The sequence below is a fragment of the Simochromis diagramma genome, unplaced genomic scaffold, assembly GCF_900408965.1.
Source record: "Simochromis diagramma unplaced genomic scaffold, fSimDia1.1 OVJJ01000321.1, whole genome shotgun sequence".
Lineage (NCBI taxonomy): Eukaryota > Metazoa > Chordata > Actinopteri > Cichliformes > Cichlidae > Simochromis > Simochromis diagramma.
In genome coordinates this window covers 15,546,999-15,573,939 of record NW_024386772.1, presented here as the reverse complement: position 1 = coordinate 15,573,939, position 26,941 = coordinate 15,546,999, and the positions used below count along the sequence as shown (strand labels likewise).

The 26,941-nt window shown below is 40.5% G+C and overlaps 3 protein-coding genes across 4 annotated transcripts in view; 1 reads left to right on the top strand and 2 right to left on the bottom strand.

The window, feature by feature from the left end:
• On the bottom strand, positions 1-4,412 carry mif4gdb (MIF4G domain containing b). Of its 2 annotated transcripts, none has more exons than XM_040052004.1 (6): positions 4,286-4,412; positions 3,590-3,708; positions 3,382-3,491; positions 3,129-3,284; positions 2,512-2,604; positions 1-1,558 (listed from the first exon to the last, which is right to left on the bottom strand). In XM_040052004.1, exons 2-6 carry the CDS (start codon positions 3,666-3,668, stop codon positions 1,331-1,333), a joined length of 666 nt encoding a protein of 221 aa, XP_039907938.1. In that variant the 5' UTR covers positions 3,669-3,708; positions 4,286-4,412; the 3' UTR covers positions 1-1,330. The 2 variants fall into 2 exon arrangements, with proteins under 2 accessions (XP_039907938.1, XP_039907942.1); XM_040052008.1 differs by lacking the exon at positions 4,286-4,412 and adding an exon at positions 4,166-4,249.
• A 211-nt stretch (positions 4,413-4,623) lies between these two features.
• On the top strand, positions 4,624-9,675 carry slc25a19 (solute carrier family 25 member 19). The gene is made up of 7 exons (XM_040051974.1): positions 4,624-4,748; positions 6,030-6,190; positions 6,485-6,640; positions 6,740-6,910; positions 8,766-8,946; positions 9,027-9,157; positions 9,246-9,675. The coding sequence occupies exons 2-7, from the start codon at positions 6,059-6,061 to the stop codon at positions 9,459-9,461; spliced, it is 987 nt and encodes a 328-aa protein (XP_039907908.1). The 5' UTR covers positions 4,624-4,748; positions 6,030-6,058; the 3' UTR covers positions 9,462-9,675.
• Positions 9,676-11,082: 1,407 nt separating this feature from the next.
• The window catches only part of pitpnc1a (phosphatidylinositol transfer protein cytoplasmic 1a), a 49,489-nt gene continuing 33,630 nt past the window's right edge, over positions 11,083-26,941 (bottom strand). Inside the window, exons 3-9 of the mRNA XM_040051968.1 lie at positions 24,274-24,362; positions 22,900-22,907; positions 18,856-18,927; positions 17,002-17,097; positions 14,822-14,977; positions 14,133-14,196; positions 11,083-12,593 (exon numbers count right to left, since the gene is read on the bottom strand). Of these exons, the coding sequence (XP_039907902.1) occupies positions 12,283-12,593; positions 14,133-14,196; positions 14,822-14,977; positions 17,002-17,097; positions 18,856-18,927; positions 22,900-22,907; positions 24,274-24,362 (796 nt within the window). The 3' untranslated portion in view covers positions 11,083-12,282. The remainder of the gene's footprint in view (positions 12,594-14,132; positions 14,197-14,821; positions 14,978-17,001; positions 17,098-18,855; positions 18,928-22,899; positions 22,908-24,273; positions 24,363-26,941) is intronic.

The following is a 26,941-nucleotide window of genomic DNA, read 5'->3' as shown; positions in this document are numbered from 1 at the left end:
TTTATTAGAACAAACTTTCATTTAATGCACAACCCAATCATAAAAAAGAAAAAATGGAACGTGTAGTAAAAAATAGATTCATGTTACAGTCAGGTCTGTGGAGTCATTTAGGGATTTGGTTAAGTCCTTCTTTGACTCATTGCAGTTTAACACACAAATGTATTTTTTTTTCTTGGTTTTGTTCATTTGACCCAAGAATCTAGAAGAAAAAAAACCCGCAACGGCTGAAATTTCAATCTCCCTACACTAACAAAGAAAATGATTTCAGGAGACAAAATACTTCAGTGCATCTATGAGCGGCTTTTAAGTAACTTCTTTGTTTTTATCATTGTCAGAATGCCTTAAAGTCAAATTTCAACATACATTCTACAGATCGTGGTTACGAAAACAACCACATTTGAAAGATGTAATATTTTAACAGCACGGCACCTGTGCCTGAGCAAACTCCTGAAAGCCATGGTGGACTATCAAACGTAGTGTTGCTGGTGTAAAGAGAAGTTAAATCGTTTTGAAAAAACACTTTTTTATGAGCTTTGCAATCATAACTGACCTGCAAAAGGAGCTCCGATAAAGGAGAAGAAAACATCCCTCTGCCTCTTAAGGTAAAAATAAACATGTCAGTCTTTATGGAGTCGTTGGTACCATGTGATGGTATTCAAGTTACATTGGCACAGCTTGTTTAACAAATATTTTATATCAAGGAATCTGATGTTTCTGCAGAAAAGCGGTTTAACCAATCGCTCGGTCTGCTGTTAGAAACAAAAAAATAAAATAAATCCCTGAATTGAGACTCTGCCAAACTGATCGCTAACAGGAGTTTTACAGGACAAAGTAAGCAGAAACTCTTCCCATCGCAATTTAAAACCTTTTCAAAATTTTAAGTTTACACTAAAATATCAAAATAATTAAATCAGGTTTTATCTGACTGGAATGTTATTTGGATTTGGTAAACTAAGGTTGCCATATTCTCTCAAAACAGGAATGCTAGAATGATTAAAAATGTAAAAAACAAAACAAAAAAAAGTTGCCTCAGCTCCTCTGGCTGCATCAAACCTGAACACAAACGTCTTTGAAACAAAGTGAACCTGAATGTGGTCAAACCTCGTTAACTCAACTTCAGCTCCGCGTGACCTATTGCACATTCCACAGCACGCGTCAGGAACATTGTATTAGTCTTTTTAGAGAAATCACCATCTTCTCAAACTCCTCCTCAGATTGCTTGGAGGATATTGCTATCTATCCTCAAAAAGCTGGTTTTGTAATCAGTGGCGCTTGAGTAGTGTCCAAGGTGCTTGAAGGCTCTAGTGCTCAGCGCCCTGCTCCTTGAGTCCTAGTCAGCTATTTCACTGTAGTAGTACTTGTGAGCGGTGCTGCTGAGCATCCAACCTCCGGCCCTGAATTCCAGGATCTCCAGCAGCAGCAGGCGGGCCATGGATGAGAGGCCCTCCTGGAGCAGAAAGCCGTCCCGCAGCAGGAAGAACAGGTCATTCATCCGTTGGTTGTCCGCCTTCTCCAGCTGCTCTCCGATGCGATGCAGCTGCACCACCAGACAGTCCACCTGTGGAGAAAGGTGGAGACGCCTCAGTAAAAACGAACGTCACACTAAAAGGGAGATTATGGTTTCGCTGTGGTTAGGGTAAACTGTCGGCAGCCATGGACTGCCCAAATGTGGGCAGTATAAATGTTACGTGCTACAACACATCTGTGGACTACACTTACATGTGCTGTTATTGGTTCACCACCCAGCCACAGAGAAGAGTGAAGTTGAAGTAAAACTAAAAGAGGCCATGCTTCTCATACTGCATTTTTTTTTTAAAATCTTTGATGGGGTTTTTTGTGCTTCTCTGGCCAACTTTTCAACTAATCAACACAGTGTCATCCATGTCAAACAATGTGCAGTTAGGATGTTGGAGGATGGCCTGGGAGCACATTTGAAGTGGCTGAAAATTGTCTGTGTCGGCGCTTCATAGGCAAATACGCACACAAACATGCTAGCATAAATTAAGCACCAAAAAGTAAGCCTTTCTAAAACCGTATCTATATTATATAGAATTTAAAATTCAATTGAAATTAAGTTAAAAGTCATGAAATAATCTCTCTTCATATACACACATATTTGTAAACATTTGTACACAACAATGTGGAGCCAAAAACTGACTGAGGCCTTCCTCAAAATTACAACCCTTTGGCTACTTTATAGAAAAATGGCTATTAAAGTCTTTTTAACCTTTAAAATTATAGGTAACTGTTCCACTATGCAGAAAAAAGTGGAGGTTCATTGGCCAAAATGCAATTATGAAAGCTTCAGCAATCAATTTTTCAGTTTTTTATTAGCCTTTATAGATTTATATGCATTTGTAGTCAGACAAAAACCACCCAGTGGAACAGGAGGTATATCGACTGACTATACAAAACAACCCCACTCCCCCAGTCAGTCCTGAAAACCACTATAGGACTTTTACACTTATATGCAAATGACTGATAAACACTTTCTCCAGATATCTTCCTCACCTCATCCTCATTCATTAGAGCGTCTGGTTTGGCCAACCTCATCAGGCAATCATACACAGGATGAACCAGGGCCACCATCGGCATGTTGTTCACCTAAAAAACACAGTGTGGAGAGTCCTTACAGCAGCTCAGTATTATCAACATAAAACAAAAGGAAAATGTTAAGTCCTTGACTCTGATTTCTCTTACACAAAAGCCAGGATTGAGTAGTCTTACAATAAGGATCACTCTGTTTAAAATGCCAGTGGCTCCAAGCATGGATGAAACCTGAGTGTGTTAGCACCACACCTTTCAGGCTCATCTTTACACTGCCAATGAATAAACACCTTACTAATGAGACATGACCTAGATTTTAGAAGCAGCATAATTAGGATCTGTTCAAATTTTAGTGGTTGTTCCTGGACACTTAAATGTGCTGCAGTTAACATATTAGGACCCCCAAGATGCAGCTAGAGGAGGTGTTTGTCTGCAGTGTGGACATACAAGAAAAAAAAAGCAGCATGTCCTCTTAATAAGGACAATGAAAAGGTTCCATTTTTAATCAGAGTGATTTAACAAAGCTGCTTTGTGTTTCCCTTTCCTAAATTTTAATACTCAAAACTCTCTCTGCCTCTTACTTTGAGGTAGTCGAAGATGTTGCAGATGAACGTGACATAGCACACCCACTCCTGCAGAGAGCGTGCCCTCATCTCCTCGCGTTCTTTGAACTCCTGCTGGAGTCGGTTCAACAAGTGTCTCCTGAACACGTTTCCATTGCTCTGCTTGGCTTCAGCCTGCAGAAAGTGTCAAGCAAAGTGTCAGGCAGATAACAGTGGGAGGGTGGACAAAAAGTGGGAGCTTGAATGTAATATATAGGTGGGACTTACTGACCTGCACTATAGTGTAGCAAATACGCCCAGCCTCTTTGCTGAACACGTGGTCCTTCAAAGACTGATCCACAATGATGTTGGATACTTTCTCCAGGTTCACCAGAGATGGATCTGAAAAGAGAGAATATGTTTAAGTGCTTTTTTTTTTTTTTTTTTTTTTTTTTTTACAGCACCCAAAAGTGACACACATGAAGAAGTTAAGGGTTGACCTTTCAAGGCTGTTTTTAGTAACCTCTGCGTGTCCAGGTCAAATGACTGGATCCGGTAGTCTTCAGCAGAGTTTTCCATTACAGATGCAAGTAAACAAATTACACGGGAGGGCTGTCACCTGTGGGAATCAGACAGTTACTGCAAGCGTTTTCATGCAGAATAAAAGCTTTTCAGAGACAGATCAAAAGGCCACAGTCGGAGACATCCGGGCACTTTTGGTGACCACAATACATGCAAAATCCTGTACAGTCATCAAATTGGCTGGCCCCGGGCCGCGGCTCATTCACTGAGGGATGGAGGGGATTATACAACCCAGGTCAACTAAAAAGTTCACCGAACACCCAACCAAGCATGAGCCAAGTTATCTTCAACTTGTGATGTGACACACCAATGTTACTTCCATATTCCATATTCAACTAGGTAACGTTAGTTTAGTGTAAGAACACGCAAAACTTCGTCTAACGGTAGCTTTGTTTTCAACAACATTAACATCCATTACAGCTGTAGTGGAAACCAAACGTTAACGGCTAGCATTGACGCTAACGAATCAGAGTGGAGTTTAATACCCAACCTACACTTGCGTTATAACCGCCCGCTGAAAGATACAAACGGGTAAATATTTTCCCGAACTGAAAGAAAACGGTAGTTAAATAATTGACCAAAAAAAATGGAGGATAATTATGTGACAATTATACCTATTTAATGCCAATTTGTCACATCTACGCTCAGGTAGAGGTATGCTCTGGTAGGCAGCCTTTCCTCGACGCAACCCTAACCTTTCGAAGATGAAGTATCAACAGAAAGATGAGTCCCTCCTCTCTTTTCTTCGCCGCAGACCCTATGGCCTTCGCCTAACCCAAAGTTAACCCAAAGTTAACGTAAACGAAGGCCTTAGTCTTGTACTTTCGAGGCCTGTCTACGCCATAGATGTCCTAAATAAAAGAGGATGTGAGTTTTAAGTAGTTACTTGCTGAATTTGACACGGTGTAGTGAGGTAGGGACTTATCTTGACGTGATATTTCGTCTTGGAGAAACTCTTCCGACCCGGCAGTAATATAAGGAGCGTGCTAGCAAGAAGTAGAAATCTGTTCCTGTTCTACTAATTTTGAACTGTACCAGTTGAGGTTCACTGTTGGAGCTGATGCGGTATTTACGAAGGTACGGTGATATTTGTCTGCTTCTGTTACCATTATAGCCAAGTTAATGCCTGCTCTGTTCTTAGTTTAGCTAGTTCCAAGGTCTTATTATATGTCCTCCACATGTCTTGTTTTTTTCTTTTCTTTTTAATTTTTCTGGTCTTTATGGCATTTTGTGGTTGTGTTATAATTTTATAAATGGTGAACATGGAAGAAAACGAGCCATTAACAGACACCTAACAAAACACGAATGACATGGGTGAAGCTGTAAATGTAATGTCGTGGAAACAGCTGCTAGGAAAAAGTCTTGAGCCACCCGTCGTTTCGTTTTTTTTAATACTTTACTTCGGAGGAGCCAGACGTACTTGACATTTTTTCAGTGGTGTGAGCAATAGTTCCCCAGGATTATAAAATTTAGTTTTTTAGTTTGTTTGTTGAACCACTGAACACTGGCATATGAGTCATTCAGGCATAAAAGGGCACACTAATTAAGTTATCAACCACGGTTGTGTATCCTTAAAACATTTGAGGAAACTGGACTGGTGGGTGGCAAATGAAAGCCATGTCCTTAAGAAATAGTAAAGACCGACACAGGGCGCGAGAAATCCAACTGGCCCTGCAGGTGATCCATCAACTTTTCACTGAAGTCTCCTTGTAAATAGTCTCAGTGTAAGGGTGGATGTCAAGAAGTCATGCTTAAGGAAGGGAGACAAGGAGAAAAGCCATCTGTAAAACATGGTGGAGGCTTTCAGAATGACAGTGATCCCAAACATGCATGGGGAGCTTCTCCGGAAGACTACTTAAAGAAATTACAAGAAAGCTTTTCTAAGAGCTTTCTTGTAATTTCAATAAAGTAGACCACCTTTAAGGTGGTCATATCAAATATTGACTTTCAAGCTTGTTAGAACAGTACAAAAAATCTACAGAATATATACTGCATTCCCATGTATGTTAGCACATTTCAGTAAAACGAAACGTGCTAAATGGGAATCACCCATTTCTCATTTTCATGAAAAGTATATAGAAAAAAGGAGTTATATATTACTGTGTATTGTTCTAAAGTCCATCCCCCAAAACCAAACTGGAGGTTTTATAACATCTAGCATGTAACTGTTGTTATAAATATCAAAATACTCACTTTAATACAGTTTTGAAACACCTGTGCTTAAGATTATACATACAAAACAAGCTCATCTCATCAAACATGATGCAGTTAAGATTATCTTTATCTATTTAAACTTGAATTAAAGTTTGTTTTTAACTGTGTTAAACTGAACAAAGGGTTCGTCATTTGTCTCATTAGAGTTTCTAGAAACCTGAGGCTGTAGAGACATGGTGGGCTATGACCCTGGTGTCCAGGGTGCACCTCTGTCCCCAGAGGAGGCGGCCTTCGCTGGTTCAGCTGCTGGGATGGTCACCAGAGCCCTCATCAGTCCTTTTGATGTCATTAAAATCAGATTTCAGGTAAAGATGTGTACTTGTTTTGGGACATGTGAGACTTGCGTCCAAATGGTGAGAGAAGAGAGCCCAGAAGTGAGGATTTGTGCTCACTTTGAAGATTACAGTGAAGTAGCAGCTGTGACCTTCCAATTGGTGACTGTACTAAAAGCATGTGCAAACATTTGCATTCAGGTTAAAAAAAAAAAAAAAAAAAAAAAAAAAAAACCCAAAAAAACAACAACTTTAATCAAGAGATTTTTGAAGCCTGATAAATGCAGGTCATGTGTTGTGTTCTTATCTGTATTTTCCCCCCTGTAGCTGCAGATAGAGCGCGTGTCTTCAAAAACACCACAGGGGAAGTACTATGGGATATTTCAGGCAACACGCTGCATTCATTTAGAGGAGGGACTGTCTGCTTTCTGGAAGGGCCACATCCCAGCACAGCTCCTCTCTATCTGCTACGGAGCTGTCCAGGTACAACCTGCAAACTGTGAACTGCAGGCTAAGTGGAACAATTATATTACTCTAAACAATCTCAACAACACAGTTGCTTTTATTGTGTCCAATTTGCAGTTTGCGAGTTTTGAGTTTCTGACAGAGTTGGTCCATCAGAAAACGCTGTATGACAGCCAGACAGCAGGCATTCATTTCGTCTGTGGCGGCTTGGCAGCCTGCTCTGCCACAGTGGTTTGCCAGCCTCTGGACACACTGCGGACACGCTTTGCAGCTCAGGGAGAACCCAAGGTGGGACTAATCATTTCTTATCCTGATCGCTGTCAATGTTTGACAGAATTTCATACATCAGCTCGTTATACAGGTTTTTATTTTACAGTCCTACTTTCAAAAAACTTGGTGCATTGTGAAAAATGTAAATAACAACAGAATGCAATGACTTGCACATCTTATAAAGTCACATTGTTTCACTAAAGAGTACAGAAAATATAGTAAGTGTTTAAACTGAGAAATTTTTAAGAAAAATGTTAAATCATTTTAAATTTGATAACAGAAACGTATCTTATAACATATTGTTTACCACTTTGGAACAGGCTGTTCAGGCTGTAGTTGTCTGAGAACTGAAGAGACCAGCTGCTGGATTTTGTATGGATGGGAGCATATGTTGTCCCATATTTTATTTTATTTTATTTTATTTTATTTTTTTTTTTATTTTTTTTTTTGCCATCAGAATTATTGTCTAAAGGCGAAGAAAGATGCCCAACGGATTTATTTTACCAAATGGATCATCCCGGCCTTGCCGTATTGGTCTATTTGATTCAACTTTGTTTTTATTCTTTATTTTATTTTAACTTGCTACACACGGGACAGACATGACTGGGGGAAAGAAAGGGGAGAAAGAAAGAGAGGTAGGGAAAGGGAAAAACAGCGGGGAAGAGGAACGGTGATAAAGGGGAAAAAAACAAAAACCAACAAAACAAACAGGAAAAAAAAATACATATATCAATCTTCTGGATCACCTGTTGAGAAAGGGGGGGAAAAAAAGAGAGCAATATAATAAACAACATCATTGCAATGATCGATGTGAATATAACAGTAAATACTAAATATTGAATATTATTGTGCAGCACGTAGGATTGACAGCACACAGTGTGCTTTGGTCATGTGTAGGAGCCAAAAAGGGTGTAGTTTGTGTCTGTGAGCACCCGTGTGTACACCTGTGAGCATGAGTGCGCTTGTATTTAAAAGGTTCCTTCATGTAATGATCTGCTAGAGGGTGTGGGGGGGGCCATAGCCCCGTCCTCCAGGGCAAGAAGCGGGTATGGAGGAGATCCAGGCTCCAGACATCCAGAGGCCCTCAGAGCACAAGAGCACATGTTGTTCTAAAACCTTTACATGCAAATAGATGCAGTATTTAGTTTAGCATATGTCTTGCTGAAGTATGCAGGACCTTCTCTGAAAAAGACGTTGCCTAAGTGGAAATGCATATTGCTCTACAACCTGTGTATATTTTTTCAGCATCAGTGGTGTCAATTCCAGAGACATTAACACACCGTCATACCAGAGGTGCAGACTTGTGAACTGAGCTCTGATAACAATGCAGATGGTGCCTCTGCTCTTTAGTCTGCAGAATGCAGCATCAATATTTTCCAAAAGAAGTAAAAAGTTTTGATTAGTCTGTCTACAGAACAGGTTTTTCACTTTGCCAAAGTCCATTTTAATTGAGCTTTGGTTCAGAGAAGGTGAAGGTGGCATTTACATATGACTTTATCTTTGCACGATGGAGCTTTAACCTACATTTGTGGATCATGTAATGATTTCTGGAAGTGTTCCTGAGCCCATGCACTGATTTCCATGACAGAATCATGCCACCCGAGGACCCAAAATGATCACGGGCATCCAGTATTAATTTTTTCTCACTTGTCTGTTGAAGACAGAGATATGCAAATGTGTTTAATTAGGCGAATGTAGAAATATTTGAGGATTTGGAAACAAGTTTTTGTTTCCCACACTACCAACAGCATTGAAGACCATTTCAAGTCTTACAACGATGAAATATTCATAAAGCATGTTAAATATTCTCAAATTCCTGTCTTAGGCAGAATCACTCACTGCATACTGCTGAAACCCAGTTTTCTATTTCCAGGTGTACAGGAACCTGCGACATGCTGTGTCTACAATGTGGCGATCAGAAGGAACTCTAACATTTTACCGCGGCCTGTCACCAACACTCATGGCTGTGTTTCCTTACGCTGGCCTGCAGTTCTTCTTCTACAATATCTTTAAAAAGTTGTTGGCTCCACAACCCGAAGCTGGGAACTCGGGAGGTGAGTGGAAACTCTTAATTGTGCAATGTTTACACCTGCACAGGGTTCAGTTTAAAATCCTGTCACTTTTTATGTTCAAGGAAACTTAAAAAGCCTGGTCTGTGGGAGTGGAGCTGGAATGATCAGCAAAACAATCACGTACCCATTCGATCTGTTCAAGAAGAGACTGCAGGTGGGGGGCTTTGAAGCAGCCAGAGCTCACTTTGGACAGGTAAGCTCCTCAACAGCATGTTTCATCATATTTGATTAAGCGCTCTGGGTTTGATGGTGAAGCATTGTCTTCTGTCTGTTCTGTGCAGGTGCGGCGCTACAGAGGTCTGCTCGACTGCATGGTTCAAATAGCCAAAGAGGAGGGCTTCCGAGGATTCTTCAAAGGCCTGTCCCCCAGTCTCGTAAAAGCTGCGCTGTCAACAGGCTTCACCTTTTTTTGGTATGAATTTTTTGTCAACGCCATGCATAACTTCAAGGAGAAACGGGGAACAAATGTCATCACCAAAGACTTTAACAGAAGATGATGAAGGTGGAGGGGAGCAACACACACAATCACGCACATTGGAAACTAACTTATGCCTTGTTATTTTCTTGCACTGAAAAAAATGTGTCAACTGGGTCAATATCATCATTTGTTTCTGTTGTGTTTACATATCATGACAGAAAAATTACATTATGTTTGTTTTTGTGATGTCATTTGAGTGTGTGTCGCAAAAGAGCTGGATTTTTTTTTTTTTTTTTTTTTAAAAACATGAATTTAATGTGGGATTTCAAGGTTTGTGGATACTTGATTTAAAAGGATAAGTGTTAGCATTGAATATTCAAACTGAACTTTGCACACTTTGAGCATTTTGTGTCATTTTACACAAACTGTTTGACTTCATTAAGTTGCAAGAAAAGAATACAACAAAATTAAGCTTTTGTGTTGGTTTTGTGCACAGACAAAAAAAAGCACTTAATATTTATTGCATTATATACTATGGAGGACTGGGTATGTGAGGGACTGCTAACTGAGAGTTCAGTTAGTTTGTTGTGTTACATTACACTGTTAAAGCAGTTGTGTCGATGTGTCTGCTGAACACGATGACGTTATTATTTTTTTTCAATAAAGTTTGGATTAAGGAATTGTGTTTGCATGTGTGGTGTGTAGACCAGGATGAACATAGTGTTCACTAGAGGTGTGCATATGAATCGTATGCCTTTTGACACCTTTTTATTAAAAAAAGCAAAACAAAAAAACAGTTTACGTATTGACGTTTGGTACATGTGCATGGGTCATCACATGCCCCCTAAATGATGAAAAATGAATAAGTGAGGACAAAGAGCTCACAACAAGGTTTATATATTTAAAATAAATAAAATAACTGAATGTGAGCATGTTGGATGCATACTCTGTTTGCATAAATGCCCACATACTGCTTACTCTCTTACAATTCCTCCATCTAAAGCATAACTACACTGCACAGCAGTTGCATCTCCTTAATATCTGCAGGGAAAATACCAAAGAGTCCATTAGCTGTGACAACATCCTCATTTAGGTTTGACAGTGTTTCTTGCAGATATTGGCAGATGTCGTGGGAAAGGCCTCAGAGGCGATTGCCTGTACTAATGAGAAGTGTATGAATTGAAAAAGGTAGCAAAAGTTGAGCATGTAGACAGAACAGAAAGTGGCGTGTAGGGAGGTGTGGCCTTGCTCCTGAAATTCAGATAAATTATCTGCAGTATGATAAGAGGGGGAACTCAGTTTCAGCTTCATCTATATACAATTTCACGTAATATGTTGAGATATTTATATATTAGAGCTATTTTGCAATATATTGTCTTATTTAATACTGCTAATTTAACTTGTTAGTTACTGTTCTTACTGTCTTGGAGCATATCTGGCCACAAAATTTCCTCTGAGATCAATAAAGTATTCTGATTCTCATTCTAATTTATACAGCATGTGTTGTAACTTTATTGCAGTTTATTGTTTGATAACAGCATTTTGGTTATTTTGTAAGTGATTTAAGTGTTAGCCACATGTTTAGTGAGTGCTGTTAATTATAGATTTAATTTTCTGCTAAAAGGGAGCATTTAACAGGTATTTTCATTAGAAAACTGCGTTTCCCAGAATCCTTTGTGGTAGACGAAAGTTACTCTGGGTTTAGCTAGCAAAGAAAGTTTCGGGAAGCCATTATATGTTGCTCTGATGTCGAGCAGTTTATTTGTTGTACATCCCCTTTTGAAGCCCTATATAAAGACTATCGTTTCTGCAATTGATGTCTGATCCGTTTTTTTGGCTAAGTGGATTCTCCACTTAGCATGACTTGGTTTCCAAAGTTGCATTTGAATGAGCCACAAGCCTGTTTTTTCCATTCAGATAGATCACATTAACAAACTCTCCACACAGTAACGGATGCAGCAGTATTTACTTTCATTTACTGAATACAAAACCCATCAATAGTATGACAGTAAATGAACACAATAAAACCACAATGAAGTCAATACAGCAGCAAAACAACACCACATGACCAAGTCTGTAAAAACTCCTGTAAAACACGACATCACATATGAGGCTCAGATAAGGAAAACATTCAGTTCACAAATATTTAAGGGCAGCCTCGGTAGTCAAGAATCATGCTGTTTCATGAAGACATCATGGCTGCTGAGACACATTACAGAAATGTCAAAGCAGCTTCATCACTTGATATGATATTCTTTTTGAGTCACATTTATATTTTTCATACAGTATATACAAGAATACACAATCACCTTACATCAGACTGTGAAAACCATAATACTCGACTGTTACAGTGGCCAACAAGAGTCCCAACTACATAATTCAGTTACCAAATAAATGAACAAAGCCAGAGATGTTTAAAGATAAAGCAGAAAACAAATGTTAAGTTTATGTGCACTGAGTCTCTCGATATCTTTTCACCAACACACCCTGAGCTTGGATGAAAACAAGGTGACACTGTGGGATAAAACGATTTCAGGAATGTATGCTACACTCAGTCAGGCTAATTGGACTCCATACTGATTAATGAAAGGTGCAGACTGGCTGTTTTCTAAGGAGAAGTGAAGGATGAGGAGCCTGCAGGTGCTTTTGTTGGACTCTCACTGGGATTTACTACACCTTTACACTTGGCGGGCCTTGCTGTGGATGCCTAGCTGTACCTGTAAAGGCAGTCTGAGAGCTGTTGGCTTTGCTGGAACGCCGGCGAGTCGGCTGAGGGGCTGGGATCACCAGGACAGTCACTTCTTCTTCAGATGGCTGAGGGAACATTGCAGGATGTGCTGGGTAGGCATCCTCCACTAATACGCAGGTCAGGGGTGTTTAACAGCGGCTTAGCCCCGCTCTCATTCTGGTTGCGGACTGGAGTTCCAGGAGAAAAAGCTTGGAAGCTTGAAGAGTGAATCCCTGCGGCCTGGATCAGGTAGGGTCAAAGTCTCTGGAGCTGACTTCTTCCGGGGTCGCTCTTTGGGCACTGACAGGAAATCAGGGGCTTCGGTGGAGAGGGGAGTGGACGGGGCGCTGTTGGGTCCGCTGCGGGTGCTAGATGGCAGGGGGTTCTCTGAGATGGAAATGGTAGGGGGGAAAGTGCCAATCTTCAGGTTGGTGGCTTCCTGCGTGGCACGCTCGTACTCTCTTACTTCATCCATGGTCATGTCTGTTGGGTTGGAGCAGTGACATAATATTAATAATACCTACTGAGCTATCCATGTCCCCATATAAGAGAGACAAGGAATCTTTAGAATTGTTTTTATTAGATTTTAATGCAGTTTTTATGTGATATAAGCACAGAGATGTGCAATTCTAATAAACACATAATTTATTAACAATAAAACATAGAAAACACATCAAGTATTTAAACAGATGTGTTTCAGAACAGAGCTTAGTAGTAGTAGAAGTGGGGTGCTGAACTGGCCTGCCTGCGGTTCAGGCCTTTCACCTCTTAAAACCATTTGACCCATCATGAAATATGAAATGGAGCTATGAAGACCCAGGACTGTTAAAAAGCTACAAAATCAAGCAGCTCATATCCTTAAGTTCCCAGATGTTCATGGTTAAAAAAGAGAGGATGCTACACAGCAGTAAACAGGGCCGTGTCCCAACTGTTTTGAGACGTGTTGGTGCCATCAAATTCAAAATGAGCGAATGTTTTTCTTACTTTGGTACATTCGATATGGTTTCTGTGTTCTACAGTGAATAAAATATGAGTTTAAGATTTACAACTTCTTTGTATTTTCAATGTCCACAGCATCTCGAGCTTTTTGGAAATGGGACTTTGCAGATTTATTTAATGTGGTGAGGCTGCAAATGTGGAAATATTGCACACAGGTTTCTCAAGGTCTTACAACGAACTGCTTCAAGGGAAATACGTGTCAGGAGAAAACTGTACTCTCAGTTTCCCGTTCTTAGCTGACAGTAGTCACACCTGCGATCTTTTGCTGTTGTCCATCTGCTCTACAGTTTGACATGTTGCACAATCAGAGATGTTGTTCTTCATACCTTGATTATAATGAGAATTTGAGTTAATGTTCTCTTCCTATAAAAGCAGTCTGGGCATTCTCTTCTAACCTCTGACATCAACAAGATGAAAAATCAAAGTTTCTAAGACAGTTTCAAAAATACACAAACCAGCCACACTTCTGTAGGAGGAGGTAGGATGTGGCAAAACCAATTAGCAGAGATGACACTACAGCTAACTGGAGTCACCCATCTAGTGTGTGGAACATTTTATATGTTATCATTCGTGGTTAATTGTCCTAACAGGCCATTCAGGAAGTCTTTTCTCTGTTTTTGGTGGTGGAGGTTCTAGCATTTACCCTATTTAGAATTATTAACAGGTATCTGTTCCTGTGCATGGTACCCATACACTGCATGCATACACCCTGCTAAAATGAGCTTGCTAACATTTAGTTGATAACTTAGCACACTACGCTCATGTCCAAATATGACAAATATATCCAAATATTTCCAACTCCAAAAACACCAGATGGAGATGGTCACAAAGCTAAAAGTTGATGAAATTAATAAACAAATTGATAATGCCATGCTAGCTATGTCCATCCTTTGCATACAGTCTATGATCTCCATCTTAAAATGGAAAAATGTATGTGAAGTGGGTGCAATCGTGAGATGAGTCAATGCCTGCACATGAAACTAACCCAAGTTTTCTAAAGACTGTCATCTTCTGCGCACTTACCAATCCACTCATCCACCCAGGCAAAGGCCTGCCTGTGTCCTAAAAGCAGCACATCTCGGATCACCTGAGGAAGATTACAAAAAATAAAAAGAGAGAAAAGGGAAGCAAAGGAGGCAAGATCACAGGAAAATGAATTCAGGCAGGGACAGAGGCAGGGAGGAAGTTCAAGGAGAGAAACTGCAAATCAGACGGCATTCGCTCTAAAGGATACAGAGAGTTTCACTTCATTTCTCACTTCAAACATTTTCTGTTCACCCCTAGAGGATTATGATTTATGTGGGACACTCCTGGTGTTGGCCTGTGAGTAATGAACCTGCCTTCAATGTGTGTGTGTGTGTGTGTGTGTGTGTGTGTGTGTGTGTGTGGGTGTGGGTGCCTTGGGCAAGGATAGTGCAGGGACAGCTGACCCGAGGGACAGATGCTGTAGCAAAATGGATTTGGGAAATGAGAGATACAAAGTTTAAATTCTGCAGCCAAGAAAAAGGGAGGTGGTGCTGCAAGGCAAGCTGTGGGATGCGAACAGGGCAGATATTGTCGAAGGTGATAATGGAACTGCTGATCTAGCTCACGGCCGTGTATCACATGTTTTCAGAGCAAAAGATAGGACGCCTCTGGCTCAGACGATGATATAAGCAGGCTGAAACTCATCTACAACGTGTCTCTTGCCCCCAAAAATGGTTTGTCCTGACCTTGTGTACAAACTGCTCCACACGGGTTTGCAGGCCCCAGACTTCAAATTTGACAGTGACCAGTTTGTAGGAGCACATGATGGGGTCCTGGGTGTCGAGCCATCCTTCCTGCAGAAGCCCTCGGTTCGTCTTCTTTGACTTAAAATACCGAAGGTCCTGCAAGGCCACAAGACACCAGGTTCAGAAAAACAACTCATTTTTCCCCAGGAGTTAAATAAACACAAACAATCTTATGTCGATAATCCTCATAAAATTTACATAAGACCATAAGGAAAATTTGTTGAACTGTTTTCAAACCAATACTTCAAATTAAAACTATACTTCCTGCCATCTAATCTCTCTCACACACATCAATTTCCTCCTCTCTGCCCACAGGACAGGATCATCTGCTTTTATTTACGAGGCTAATGCAGGGTATAGCTAAGAAGCACAGTGGGAGTCTCAGAAACTTTACACGCATTAATCACTGCTCCCAGTGGACTAATTATGCTGTGATGCTCATTTGTCTTAGAGTCATGCATCTGAGTGTGACAGAGTGTCTCTATCCCTGCTGGGAAAGTACTTGTAGAGGAGGTGGAAGACGTCTGTTATATTCTTCTCCGTATAAAATGTTTCATCAAGTGTATTGAGAGACGGAAAGATGAGAAATGCTAATGACAGATTAATCGCTTTTAAGCACATTTTTTTTAATAAGCAAATATCTCTCCAAAAGATGTTTTACTTCACTTACTTTTCCTCCTGGTTTTGCTGAACAAGTTTCATTAACTGTAGATTGTATTTCAAGAAGGTCTAAAACGTGAAGCCAAAGTCAAAGTGCTTTAAATATGATTTCTTTCTGGTGACCAGCAGGGAGCAAATCCTCTGGCTGCAAGTAGTTTGGTTCTATATACTGCATCATATATGCTGCATCCAGTCAAATCACCAGCAAGTGTGAGGATCTCTATAAAAACAGAAGTTTTTGGTAGTTTGCAGGTCTGGAGCATTGCCACAGTCTTGCCAGGAGTGGATGATGCAGCAAACTCACCCACGGCCAGCCTGTGCCATGCTCATACAAACGGCAAAAAACTCAAAAGCATTTGTCACTTTATGGTCTCAAATGTTATTTTAATACCTTCTTTCATACATCATGAGGTTTATTTTGAAAATTATGTTCACATTTGGAGTAAAATAGATTATAACACAGACGTGACTAAGTTGTGACTGTGAACAGCATCTCCAGGCTTTAATAACAGCAGAACACAAACACAAAATAGGTGACATCCATCTTTTCTATACGAGCTATGGCTTGAACTAATATCAGTGGGGCAGAGAGGCTTTTTGTTGATTAAGATTACATCAAATTCCATTAAAATCAAGCATCTGACACTCATGCGTGTGTTGAGCAGTATTGAGCCAAACGTGGTTTTAAAGATCCTTCATTTTTTTTGTATTAATTGATTTCTCAGTGTGATGCATGCTGGTTTTATTTAGTTAAAATACGTTTAGACACTACAATAACGGCTTTTTATCTTCAGCACTGGAAATTCTTCCTTGTCTTGTGGACGCTGGTTGCATGTGTTTGCATCATGAGCACCTGCTGTCAGACCTTTGACTTTTTTCTCCTTTGTTTTTAACCCCCGACATTTGACACAGTTCATCTGTTTTTAAAATAATATTTACATTAGACATCTGACTTCTGTGTTTAGCTCTGGACAGCATGTCTGTGCTATTCTTAGCTCTCAGTGGTTAAAAGCAGAGGATGACAGAGATCGGTGGGAGGTGCGTGTGTGAAAGTGAGGGTGTCAATAACAAAACTGCAGCGCTGTCATGACCCCTCTTGGTTATTAATAGCTCAGCTTTTTATGACCATCACGTCCTGATAGATGAGCGAACGCACGCGCATACAAATGTCAAATCTCCACAGCTAATGCCCATCACCTCCCCCACACATAAACATGCGTTTCCCTTCCTTCCATCGCCCAGAGGAGGCAGATGGCCAGCTGGTGGTCAAACACGAACTGGTGCTGGTGGAGAAAAGATAACACCCTATTCTGTTCCCTTCTCCTCACATCTCAGTTGTTGACTTCTCTCCTCCTCCCTCCTATTCACCCTTCTTTCCACTTCCTTCCGCAGTATCTGTGCCGTGGCTGCAAGTATTCATTCACTCCTCATCCTGAGGTCAGTGACGTCGCTCTCCTCACCTCCGACTCCTTGTAGTGGCGCTCGGGGATCTCATCGTAAGCGATGTCCAACAAACACACATCCATCTCCTCTTCTCTGGGCTCACTGCCAAAGATCTGAGGAACAGGGAACAGTTCAGTATGTGAGGACAGCTCAATCAGTGGCGTTGACAAATGCTGTGGGATGAAGTGCCGTCACTTGGTGGATTTATAAAGGCAGCTTCACGCATCACGTAAATGCTGGGAGTCATTTTAGTCACACATCATATTGCTGTACAGGAAAGCAGTGGTTGAAAGGGTTTACGTTTGACAAAAAGATAATTTCCTGAGCACGTCCCGTCCTTCTAGCTTTACCGTCAAACAATAGGCCAAACAAACTGTGAGTAGGAATGTGAGTCACACCAAGTGGTCAATGATTTCCTCCTGTGTGACTCACGGGACGCAGCAAAGCAATGTTGACTAGTTATCCGCTCCTTTCAGAGCAGTGAAAGCGCTCTTGAGTCATGGACATTAATTAAACTTCCTGCATTCTTTGAATCTTTTTCATGGGTATAGGGCCAGGAGCAAAGGCAGGGAGTCAACTGCCAAGGTTATTACAAGAAATGAGGGAGGCTGGAATAAAGAGAGAATAGCGGTGACTGCACAAATGGTGGACCAGTGGGGTGTTAACATGAGAGCGGAAAGACCCTTCTATTGAGTTTGCCTGCACCCACATTTGTTACAATCAGTTTCAAATGTGAGATTTTGACCATCTGTGAAACCATCGTGATGTTCCTGCAACTCTCATAATCCACCACTAGGTGGGGCCGCAGCCTTTTCCTTCTACTACATTGTGTATTCGAGTAATATTGTGCAACAGTCAGACTTGCCTCCACTGGCAATACCAAGTGTTGCTCTGAAGGTGAGGTGGAGATCAATTGAAGTGCTTTTACCTGGTTTGAAATACTCAACACAACCTGCAGGACCTTGTCAGGTTGATTTAATAAAAGACAATTACAGTCAATCTATTTTATAGCTATAGTTCTGTGCAAAAGGTTTTAACCAGCTCTTATTTCTTTATATTTTACTTTAAAGGAGCCAGACTTTCTTGTAATTTTTAAAAGTGGTCTTAAACATTAGTTCTGCAGATTGTCTGAAGGTTTTTTAATGTTGGTCTTAAGACAACAGGCTGCTTTTTCACTTGCTTTCAGTCTAGTCCGTCTACGTGACCATTTTCAGTGGATCATTTGAACCATTGTTGTTTCTACACATAACAAACAACTTAGCAAAGAACCAATTTTAAATTTTGTCTTTAGGGACTTTCTTACTAGTCTGTCTTGAAAAACACATTTTTCTGTGAATTAATTGTATGAAAAATGCCAAAGAAACTGAGGTTTGACAGGCATAAAATTGTATGTTTGCACCAACAAAGTGATTCCCAAAGAGCTGTTAACCAAAAACTTTGCTCGTTATAGAGATTCAGACTGTCCACCTATTGTTCAGATGTGTCTGGCAAAGTATCTATGAGAAATTATCATAATGACAGATTGAAAAAGATTGTGATTGTCCAAGATACAAATGAACGAAGACAAAAACATTCATGTTAACAGTCGCAATCACTGCCTGAAGAAATCAGAACAGCAGAATGACTGATAATCCTCCTGATGTCCTTGGCACACAATGATGCAATAACCCTCTGACAAAGAGAATTCATTATTTTTGATTTTGGGGAAAAGACAAGAAGCAACAAGATGAGGCAACAAAGCAGACAGCAAAGAGCACAAAAGGGCAAAGGTACATGAAAAGAGAGAACCTAAATTCTATCCTCTTTCTTTCAGATGCAGCTTTGTTCCTACGATTCACTTCCAACGGCACGGCACTCAGAGCTTTACTCACATTATCATTGTTCCCTTTGTTATCCTCATATTTGGTCTCAATGTGGATGGAAAACTTGGGCAGGAAGGAGCACTGAAGGGAGGGAAAAGTGAGAAATAAACAACGTGTGAGTTTCTCTGTTAATAACTGCATTGCTTAATGTTGTTTGTTCCAGCCCCTTTTTCAGAGATTTTTAACATTTTAAGCTTCATCAGTCTGCTAAAGCGACAACATCCTGTTGTTTAGGTCAATATGTGTGCATGTAGTCTTACAGTAGCTTACTCTTTAGCTTCGCTGCATTTTAGCTGCTGTGCTGAAAGCACAAGAAGCCGACACGCTCAGATGCCAGATCAGATTAATGGAGAGGACTGTGTGTCTGACAGGGGCTTATATCTTGGGTTTTATTACACAAAACCAAAGCAGTAATGGTTATTCTCTCACTCCGGAGATTTAAAACCACATCACACTTTAGTGTTTTTGTCCATTTTTACTGTCTTTAACCAAATTAAAGCTCAACACAATCATTATACAGTGTAGAAGGATGAATACTGGATACATGAAATGCAAAAGCCAGTGTTTGTGTTTATGCATGCCATCAATAAGTGATGCTACACATGGTATATTCACAGTGATGTGGAACGAGAGGCCTTATTGTAATTACTCAGCACAATTCAGTGGCCTCGTGAGTCTTAAAGAGAAACAAGAAAACTGCGCGAGGTGTGTTTGTGTGAGCGTGTCTCTGTGTTTCTGATACTGATGATGGTGACAGAGGATAAATGTCTACACACGTAAAGCAGCTCTAACATGGATTAGTAGGTTAACAAGACTAATTTGAACCTACATCAGTAACAACTGACCTGCTGTTTCAAGTCAAACTGGTCAATATTAAAAAGGTGTTTGTCATTTACAGATGAACAATGAAGATATTTCTTTAAAACCTAATTTGGTGCCAGAAATAAATGTCCGAGACCATCACAGTGAGCAGTTTTTTGCTCCGTGCAGTCTGCCTTGTTGTTACAAGTGTGGTCCTGTAATAAGATGCCACCACTGCAACAAGTCAGCTGGTGAAATGTCTTCCATCTTAGATCACAATCAGCTGTAAGTGATACAAAAACCATGGCAACTCAGCCACGAATGACTGCAGAGCTCCAAACCTCCTGTCGCATTAACATCAGCACCAAAACTGTGCACTGCTGGCTTCGTGGTATGGGTTTCCACATGGGAGAGGAGCTCCTGTAGGAGTAATGTGTTGTACTCTGCAGTCAGAGTAAGAGGTAACGATGTGACATGCATCCAAAAATCACAGTAGCTGCTGCCACAACGCTCATATTCTTAAGCCTCTTAACTCAAGAAAAGTTTCACAGTTTCACATGAGCTGGCGTGACCTCCCTGAAACATCCAGATGCTGCAGAGACAGTTGCATAATCTCAGCGAGGCTAAAGAAACGGCCTGCTGCTGATTTTATATGTGGTTCACTGATGCATTCCTGCTGCTTCACACACACAGAGAGGCCGTGTGTGTGCGTGCATATATGCATGTGTGTGTCTGGGCGGGCATGTCTTAGGGCATGTCTTCTTAATGTCCCGGTGCAAATCATTAGTGCTTTTTGTTGGCAACAGTCAATTAAACATTCAAACAGCTGAGAGCTGTGGGGTTTCTGTTAATGTCTTTAATGAAAAGTTCCCCTGATTAGCTCATATTGACAAACAGGCTGGAGCAGCAGGGGTGTGGCTGTTGTTGAAGCAGGGATCTGGATGCGAATCTGAAGCTCTAACCAGTATGTTTGATACTCTCATGTGCTTGGAAGTATTGAATAAAACGAATCAATTCAGATATGCGTGTCTGGGCTCAATCTTAGGGACAGACTGAGGAGCTAATTTATCCAAAAGCAACTTGGATGATTTTTTTTTTCAGGATTTGTCCTGAGCTTCTCCCTGTGGAGATATTCCACATCTAGCTAACTGGAAGCTAACTTCAGAACAGATCTCTGCACGCTGGAGGGATTACACTCCTTCCACAGGGATGCCTCGACTTCTGTGTTACCCTTCACTGCTTTGTGCCATCAGCTGCCAGCAGCTAATGATGACTATTGCTGTCTCGCAGGTTCACTTTTAAAGCGACAGTTGAGACGATATTCATAATCTTAATTTCCATTTTTATCCCATTACTTGGGTGTAAATTAACCGTGATGTTTTTGTGTTATTCTCATTTTCCGAAATTATGCGCAGCAAAAAAATCCCCAACGTCAAAAAGAGAAAGAGAGGTGAAAAAAACAGATGGTAATAATAAAAGAGAATAAACTTTGTTTGGATTTAATCGAGGTATCAGATCACACTGGGGATCGGACGTGAAATTACATTTGTTTCAGATATGCATGGTGGTTTTGTTAAAGACTTCACTTGCTGTGAGCACAATCTGATGAAAAAAAGGACAGAATAATAAGATGGGCACATTTCCCTTTCTCTTTTATTCTTGCATATATTCTTATATTCGTATATACCTGCAATCACAACATGTTATTCATGGCAGTCATGATAACTAAAAACTAGATTTGTGTGACTGAAGAGGTTAAACTACTTAAACAAACATAATGCTTCAAATTGAACTGAGCTGTATGGTGTAGTGCCACTTGTTCTGGGTCCTGGGTCTTTAAATCTGAGGTTTTTTGGTTCTTAAGTTTAATGTTTGTTGTCATATTTGATTTTCATGTTCCTTTTTAGCTTCAGCTTTGGCTCTTTGTTCCTATTTTGATTTCATAGCAGACTTACTCTTCATGTTGAGTTTAAGTGCATTATGGTGTTGTTGTTGTGCAAAGTTAGTCACTACACGTTTTTATTTTGGTAATCTTTTCTCTTTCTGTCTTGTTTCTAATTTTACTTCCTCCTGTCTCATTATCCTTGATTCGTTTCACCTGTCTGTGCCCTATCCCCCTGATTAACATTAGTGTATAATCAACTTTTACAAATAATGCTGTCTCCCCCTCAGTCTGTGTCTCAGTGTCTGTCCTGTTCCAAGCTTAAGCTGGATTCATTTCACTTTGTTTTCTTCGTACGCTATAAAGTAGTCCAAAAGTATTTACTCACCCATCCAAATTATTAAATTCGATCCCTTTCATCAGCACAGCTGCATAAAATTAAACACCTAGGCATGCAGACTGCCTCTACAAACATTTGTGAAAGAATGGGTCGCTCTCTGTGAGTTCCAGCATGGTACAGTGATAGGATGCCACCTGTACAATAAGTCCGGTCATGAAATTTTCTCACTACTAAATATTCCACAGTCAACTGTTAGTGGTATTATAAGACAGTGAAAGTGATTAGGTAGCAACAGCAAATTAGCCTCGAAGTAGTAGCCCATGTGAAATCACAGAACAGGGTCAGCGGCTGCTGAGGCACGCAGTACACAGAGGTCGCCAACTTTCTGCAGAGTCAATCACGACAGACCTACAAGCTTAATGTAGCTTTTTGATTAGCTAAAGAACAGCGCACAGAGAGCTTTATGGAATGGGTTTCCATGGATGAGCAGCAGCATCCAAGCTTTACATCACCAAGTGCACTGCAAAGCGACGGATGCTGTGGCGTAAAGCCCATCGCCACTGGACTCTAGAGCAGTGGAGACGTGTTCTCTGTTTCTCTTGTTCCAGGAAGTAAAGCTGAGACAGGTCCAGCTCAGCACCCACATTTCTGATATTTTCTAATATTAAAGTGCATATTTGCGCCCATGTATTTTGAGAACTCACAGGCAGGACTTGGGTTAATATGGACATTGCTTCATGCTGTAAATGCCCTGATGATTGTTACAACCAGTAAATATCAAATATCACAATAAAGTAAAGTATTACAACTGTCTTCTAGCAGTACATGCTGCTCAGCATGCACTGATGTCCTTGATACTGATAGTGTTGGGTGTTGTCAGAGATGTGCTCAACAAACATAACCTGCTCCTCTTCTAACACTCACCCTTAAACTCTACAACACGAGATCTTCCAGGCAGCTGGTCGATCAAAGTGGTTTTGTGTGTGTATGAGTGTGTGTGTCTGCGTGCAGGTACACCAAAACTACTCACCGTGTACTCTGACCATATCATCAGCAGAGGCCATCAGTATAATGGATGGGAATGGGAGTTTGAGGGGGGTGGGGAGGGGGGACAAAGGCATGAAAGAGAATGAGAGCGATAAGACGAGAGGAGAGAAGAAAAAAATACTTCAGCTCACAATGAAAAAAAAGAACCATTAAGCCTCAGCTCAGTAGCACTTCATTTCCAGTAAAAGCACATGAGAGGAGCCCATTTCACTATGATATTGCCCCATTTTTAAAAATCTGTGTGACACTGATTGTTTTTGACATGCACGGTCCTGCTGAGCGCATATTTAGTCTGTCATATAAACACACTGTACATACAAAAATCCCAAATGCAATATGATGTTTACTGGTTGCCATCTATCGGTATTTTTGTGACATTTAGAGCTGTTCTAGCTCTGCTATAAGCTTTTTGAAAACCTTAATGCTATCGCTTTAATTTACACATTTGATAGAAAGCACATTGCAGCTAATATTTTTAAATAAATCAAAGAAAAACAATCTGACAGATAAATAGCGACACCTTGTTGGTGCCAAATTTATTGTAGAAATGTAAAAACGGAACGATGTTACGCTGTAGAAATTACCAGATGGTGAAAAACAACACTTGACAATGAAATAATTATTTTCCTAATGAAACAAACAGATTAACCCATCATTTCATTCTATATGTAGGTATTATATGTTTACATACTAAGAAACATGACAACCAAGTTTAAAATGAATCTTGTTTTGATGTGATCAAAGCGGTAAAGAAAAACGACACAGTTGTACACTCGTGTCTTTGACGCAGCTACGGCGACACAAGGCAGCAGGTTACAAAAATCAAGATGTACATGACCTGCAAAAATGGCAACTAGCCAATCTGTTGTCAACTTTCTCATTTGCAAAGCTCTGCATAGCAGGTGTAAAATGGCCCTGACACTTTACTCAGCTCAGCTGGACGTTGTGTTGGTGCCATTTCGAACAGGCCAACAGGAACGTTGCAGAGTGCCCTCTGGTGTGCAGACTATCTAATGTCATCACTCACAACATGGTTGAATGGTATTTCTCCCACGTCTTCTTTACTTTTCAATTTTTCATTTATCAGCCCTACAAATAACAATACTGATATTGGTTTTAGCAAATATCGGCCAACATATCAGCCTAGCTCTAATGTTGTGGTGGAATTAAAGTGTGATTTTTATCATCCACACAACAGTGATGCTAATTATTGAGAACAAAAACAGGCAGATTACCACCTTTACGGCAGTGTTCATTCTAAATCTATTTGCTCTGGACAGAGTTGTGATCCTATATCATTGCACCAATTCTTCTAAATTCTTTTAGAGCACACTAAGGCGTATAATTAAAGCATTACCTGTGATAGTGTATGGGTAATAGTTCCAAGCCTTCTCTGTGACATAGAAGATCTTGGGGACCACTGCTCTGGCCCAACTGGGGAGCTTGCTGTCAAAGATAGACGAGTGGATAGGTTAGTAAAGTGAAGAAGAAGAAGAAAGAGAACAGCTTAAATAAATAGTTTGTGTGCAGCATGGTAGTTTCCTCTTAAAGTTTCTCCACTCTTCTTCTTTAGGCTATTATCTGGAACAGGCAACAAGAAGCATCCAGCTGTGTGGAGTCATAATGGAGGCTATACAGGGCAGCCATGATAGTCCCTTGGGGAAGTTGATTACACCCTGTACCCTGCAGGGGAGTTTCACCAGCGTTCATTGTGATAGATATAGAAAAGGGCATGGAAGGCAAATAGAGGAAATACAGGGGGAGGGCTATTACTCAGCAAAAATGGATTCTAAATGCTGACAGCCAAGTAGTTGAGCACCTCATTGGATGTCTAATCAAAAAAAAAAAAGAAGAAGAAAAAAAAAGATTGCTGCGGAAAGGGAACATCAGGGCTTTGGTGAGCTGGAAGGAAATTGCCATGTCAGAAATCTGAGAAATACACAAATTTACCAGTGAATACCAGTGAATGGAGAAGATTGACTTTTGAGACTTTGACATTTGGAACAGTAAGTCCTGATTGCCAATAGACGCCGAGAGAAAAGAAGGGTTGCAGACAGTCATTACTGAGTGCCATCAGACAAAAATTCACTACAGCCCAAATCACATTTAGTCCAGATTTCTGCTCCCTGAAAAGCAGACAATCAAAGCGCAGCAAATAGCAGCATAATTGGACTCAAAGTCATCATTAAGTTGTACCTTTCAGAAAAATTCTCTCTTAACCACTGATTATTTAACTCTCACATCTCCAACTTCTTCTCTTTTTCTTTTTCTATGTCTGCTAGATGTAAGTGAATATGGAAATTGAGCCGGTTTGTCACTAAAGCCATTTTACACAAGAACTTTGGATAATTTCAGAAGAATAAGATCAGGATATTTTAAAAGTTGTCGTTTTTCACACTGGGCATGCAGCAGGAAACGCTCTGCTACTGGAGATACTCTGTTTTAGGAGAGGGAGCTGCCTAGATAGAGACAGCAGGAGGCAGGACACATGACGCCCACTCACCTGCAGGCAGGCAGAGCACTAAAATATTAGTGTTTGCAGAATGCAACATTATGCATACATTTTACAAAAGGTGCAGGCAGGTTAAAGCAACTGACTAATGTCCCATGTGACTGTGCTGGACATTTGAGTTCTCACGTGCACCTCTATTAGATAAGTCCAATCAATGCTCAGGGCTGCAGTGTGTATCTGCAAATGGCTTAAGACTCTGTATAAACTATGGGAACATGAGGCAGACAGTTTCCTTCAGTCCCCTTCTAATAACCTGTCAAACAGCCAAGGGAATGTCCAGACACAGCAGACTAGCCACATGTCCTCACACTGCCTTATTTGCAAGCCACACATACACACACACACACGCACAGAATGCAGCTATAACATACTAACAGGTGGTTTGTGGGTGGAGGGATGCAGGCTCCGCTCGGTGTCCGACAGCGACTGCTCAAATTATCCATCATTTACACTGACCTCATCTCTCTGTGCACACACACACACACACTCGGCTAAACGCACACCACACTCTGCCCTCCTCTTCACTGAGTTTGTCAGTGACACTTTATATTTCCCAAAGGCCCACTTACTTGTCACTTCAGAGCACAAAAACTTCCACCTCAGCCTTCTTTGGTATTCTTCGCATGGATCACTTTTTATCTCACAGTCTGACTTTTGGCAGTGAGCGGCTCAATCTTGTCTCACAGAATCTATCTTACCAGAATAAGACTATATGAAATAATAATAATAGAAAGTAACATTATTGCTTTACTTGCACAACAATTCAGTAAATTTTAATGGATTAATGGATAGACACATTTAGACATCGAGTTTATGTAATAGATTGTTCCAGTTTAATCTCTTCAAATACTGCATTGTTGGTGCCTTTTGGAGCTTTTTCATGATTATAATCAGGGCTTAAGCGGACCGGAAGGATCTGTAACAGTGAAAAACTGTTTCACAGAATCACATCCAGTCTTGTAGAAAAGTAAGTACAATTGCCCCAAGGTCACGTATTTTCCCTGGTCATACTATCCTCTATAGATTGTATTGTAGTGTGTTTATATTCTAGTTCATTGCTGTTTTTACTGCCTCTGTGTGTTTCCATGTGTAGTCTGTCTTATTGCTGTGTTTGTATTCCTTTCTGTCTCGCCAGTCATGCCCCTGTGTCTGTCTGGTTTCAGTATTCTGTTCTCTGGTTTGCTGGTTTGTCCTGTCAAGTTACCTACATGGCTTCTGTTTTATTTTGACAGTGTCTCTTCTTCTGTGCATGATGTTCGGTTTATCTTCCCCTGTCTTGTCAGCCAGATTACAATTACTGTTTTTGGTTTTTGTTTAATTTGCCTTTTTGTCAGCAATAAAATAAATCTGTGATTTTGAGTTATGTCAGTCTACTGAGTCCTGCATCTGGGTCCACGTTCTTTTTGTCACACACCTGTTCACATGACGCAGTCAGCTAAACCTGTCTTACAGCAGGAAAATATTCCCAAGCAAAGCAGAAAATCTACAACAGAATAGTTGAAAAAAGAAAAAG

Coding starts and splice junctions, on each gene's coding strand:
- mif4gdb (XM_040052004.1), bottom strand. CDS start 3,668: ATGGAAAACTCTGCTGAAGACTACCGGATCCAGTCATTTGACCTGGAC. Junction 3,285..3,381: donor TTTGCTACACTATAGTGCAG/GTCAGTAAGTCC, acceptor CACTTTCTGCAG/GCTGAAGCCAAGCAGAGCAA. Junction 2,605..3,128: donor ACATCTTCGACTACCTCAAA/GTAAGAGGCAGA, acceptor TGTGTTTTTTAG/GTGAACAACATGCCGATGGT.
- slc25a19 (XM_040051974.1), top strand. CDS start 6,059: ATGGTGGGCTATGACCCTGGTGTCCAGGGTGCACCTCTGTCCCCAGAG. Junction 6,641..6,739: donor TCTGCTACGGAGCTGTCCAG/GTACAACCTGCA, acceptor TCCAATTTGCAG/TTTGCGAGTTTTGAGTTTCT. Junction 6,911..8,765: donor CAGCTCAGGGAGAACCCAAG/GTGGGACTAATC, acceptor TTCTATTTCCAG/GTGTACAGGAACCTGCGACA.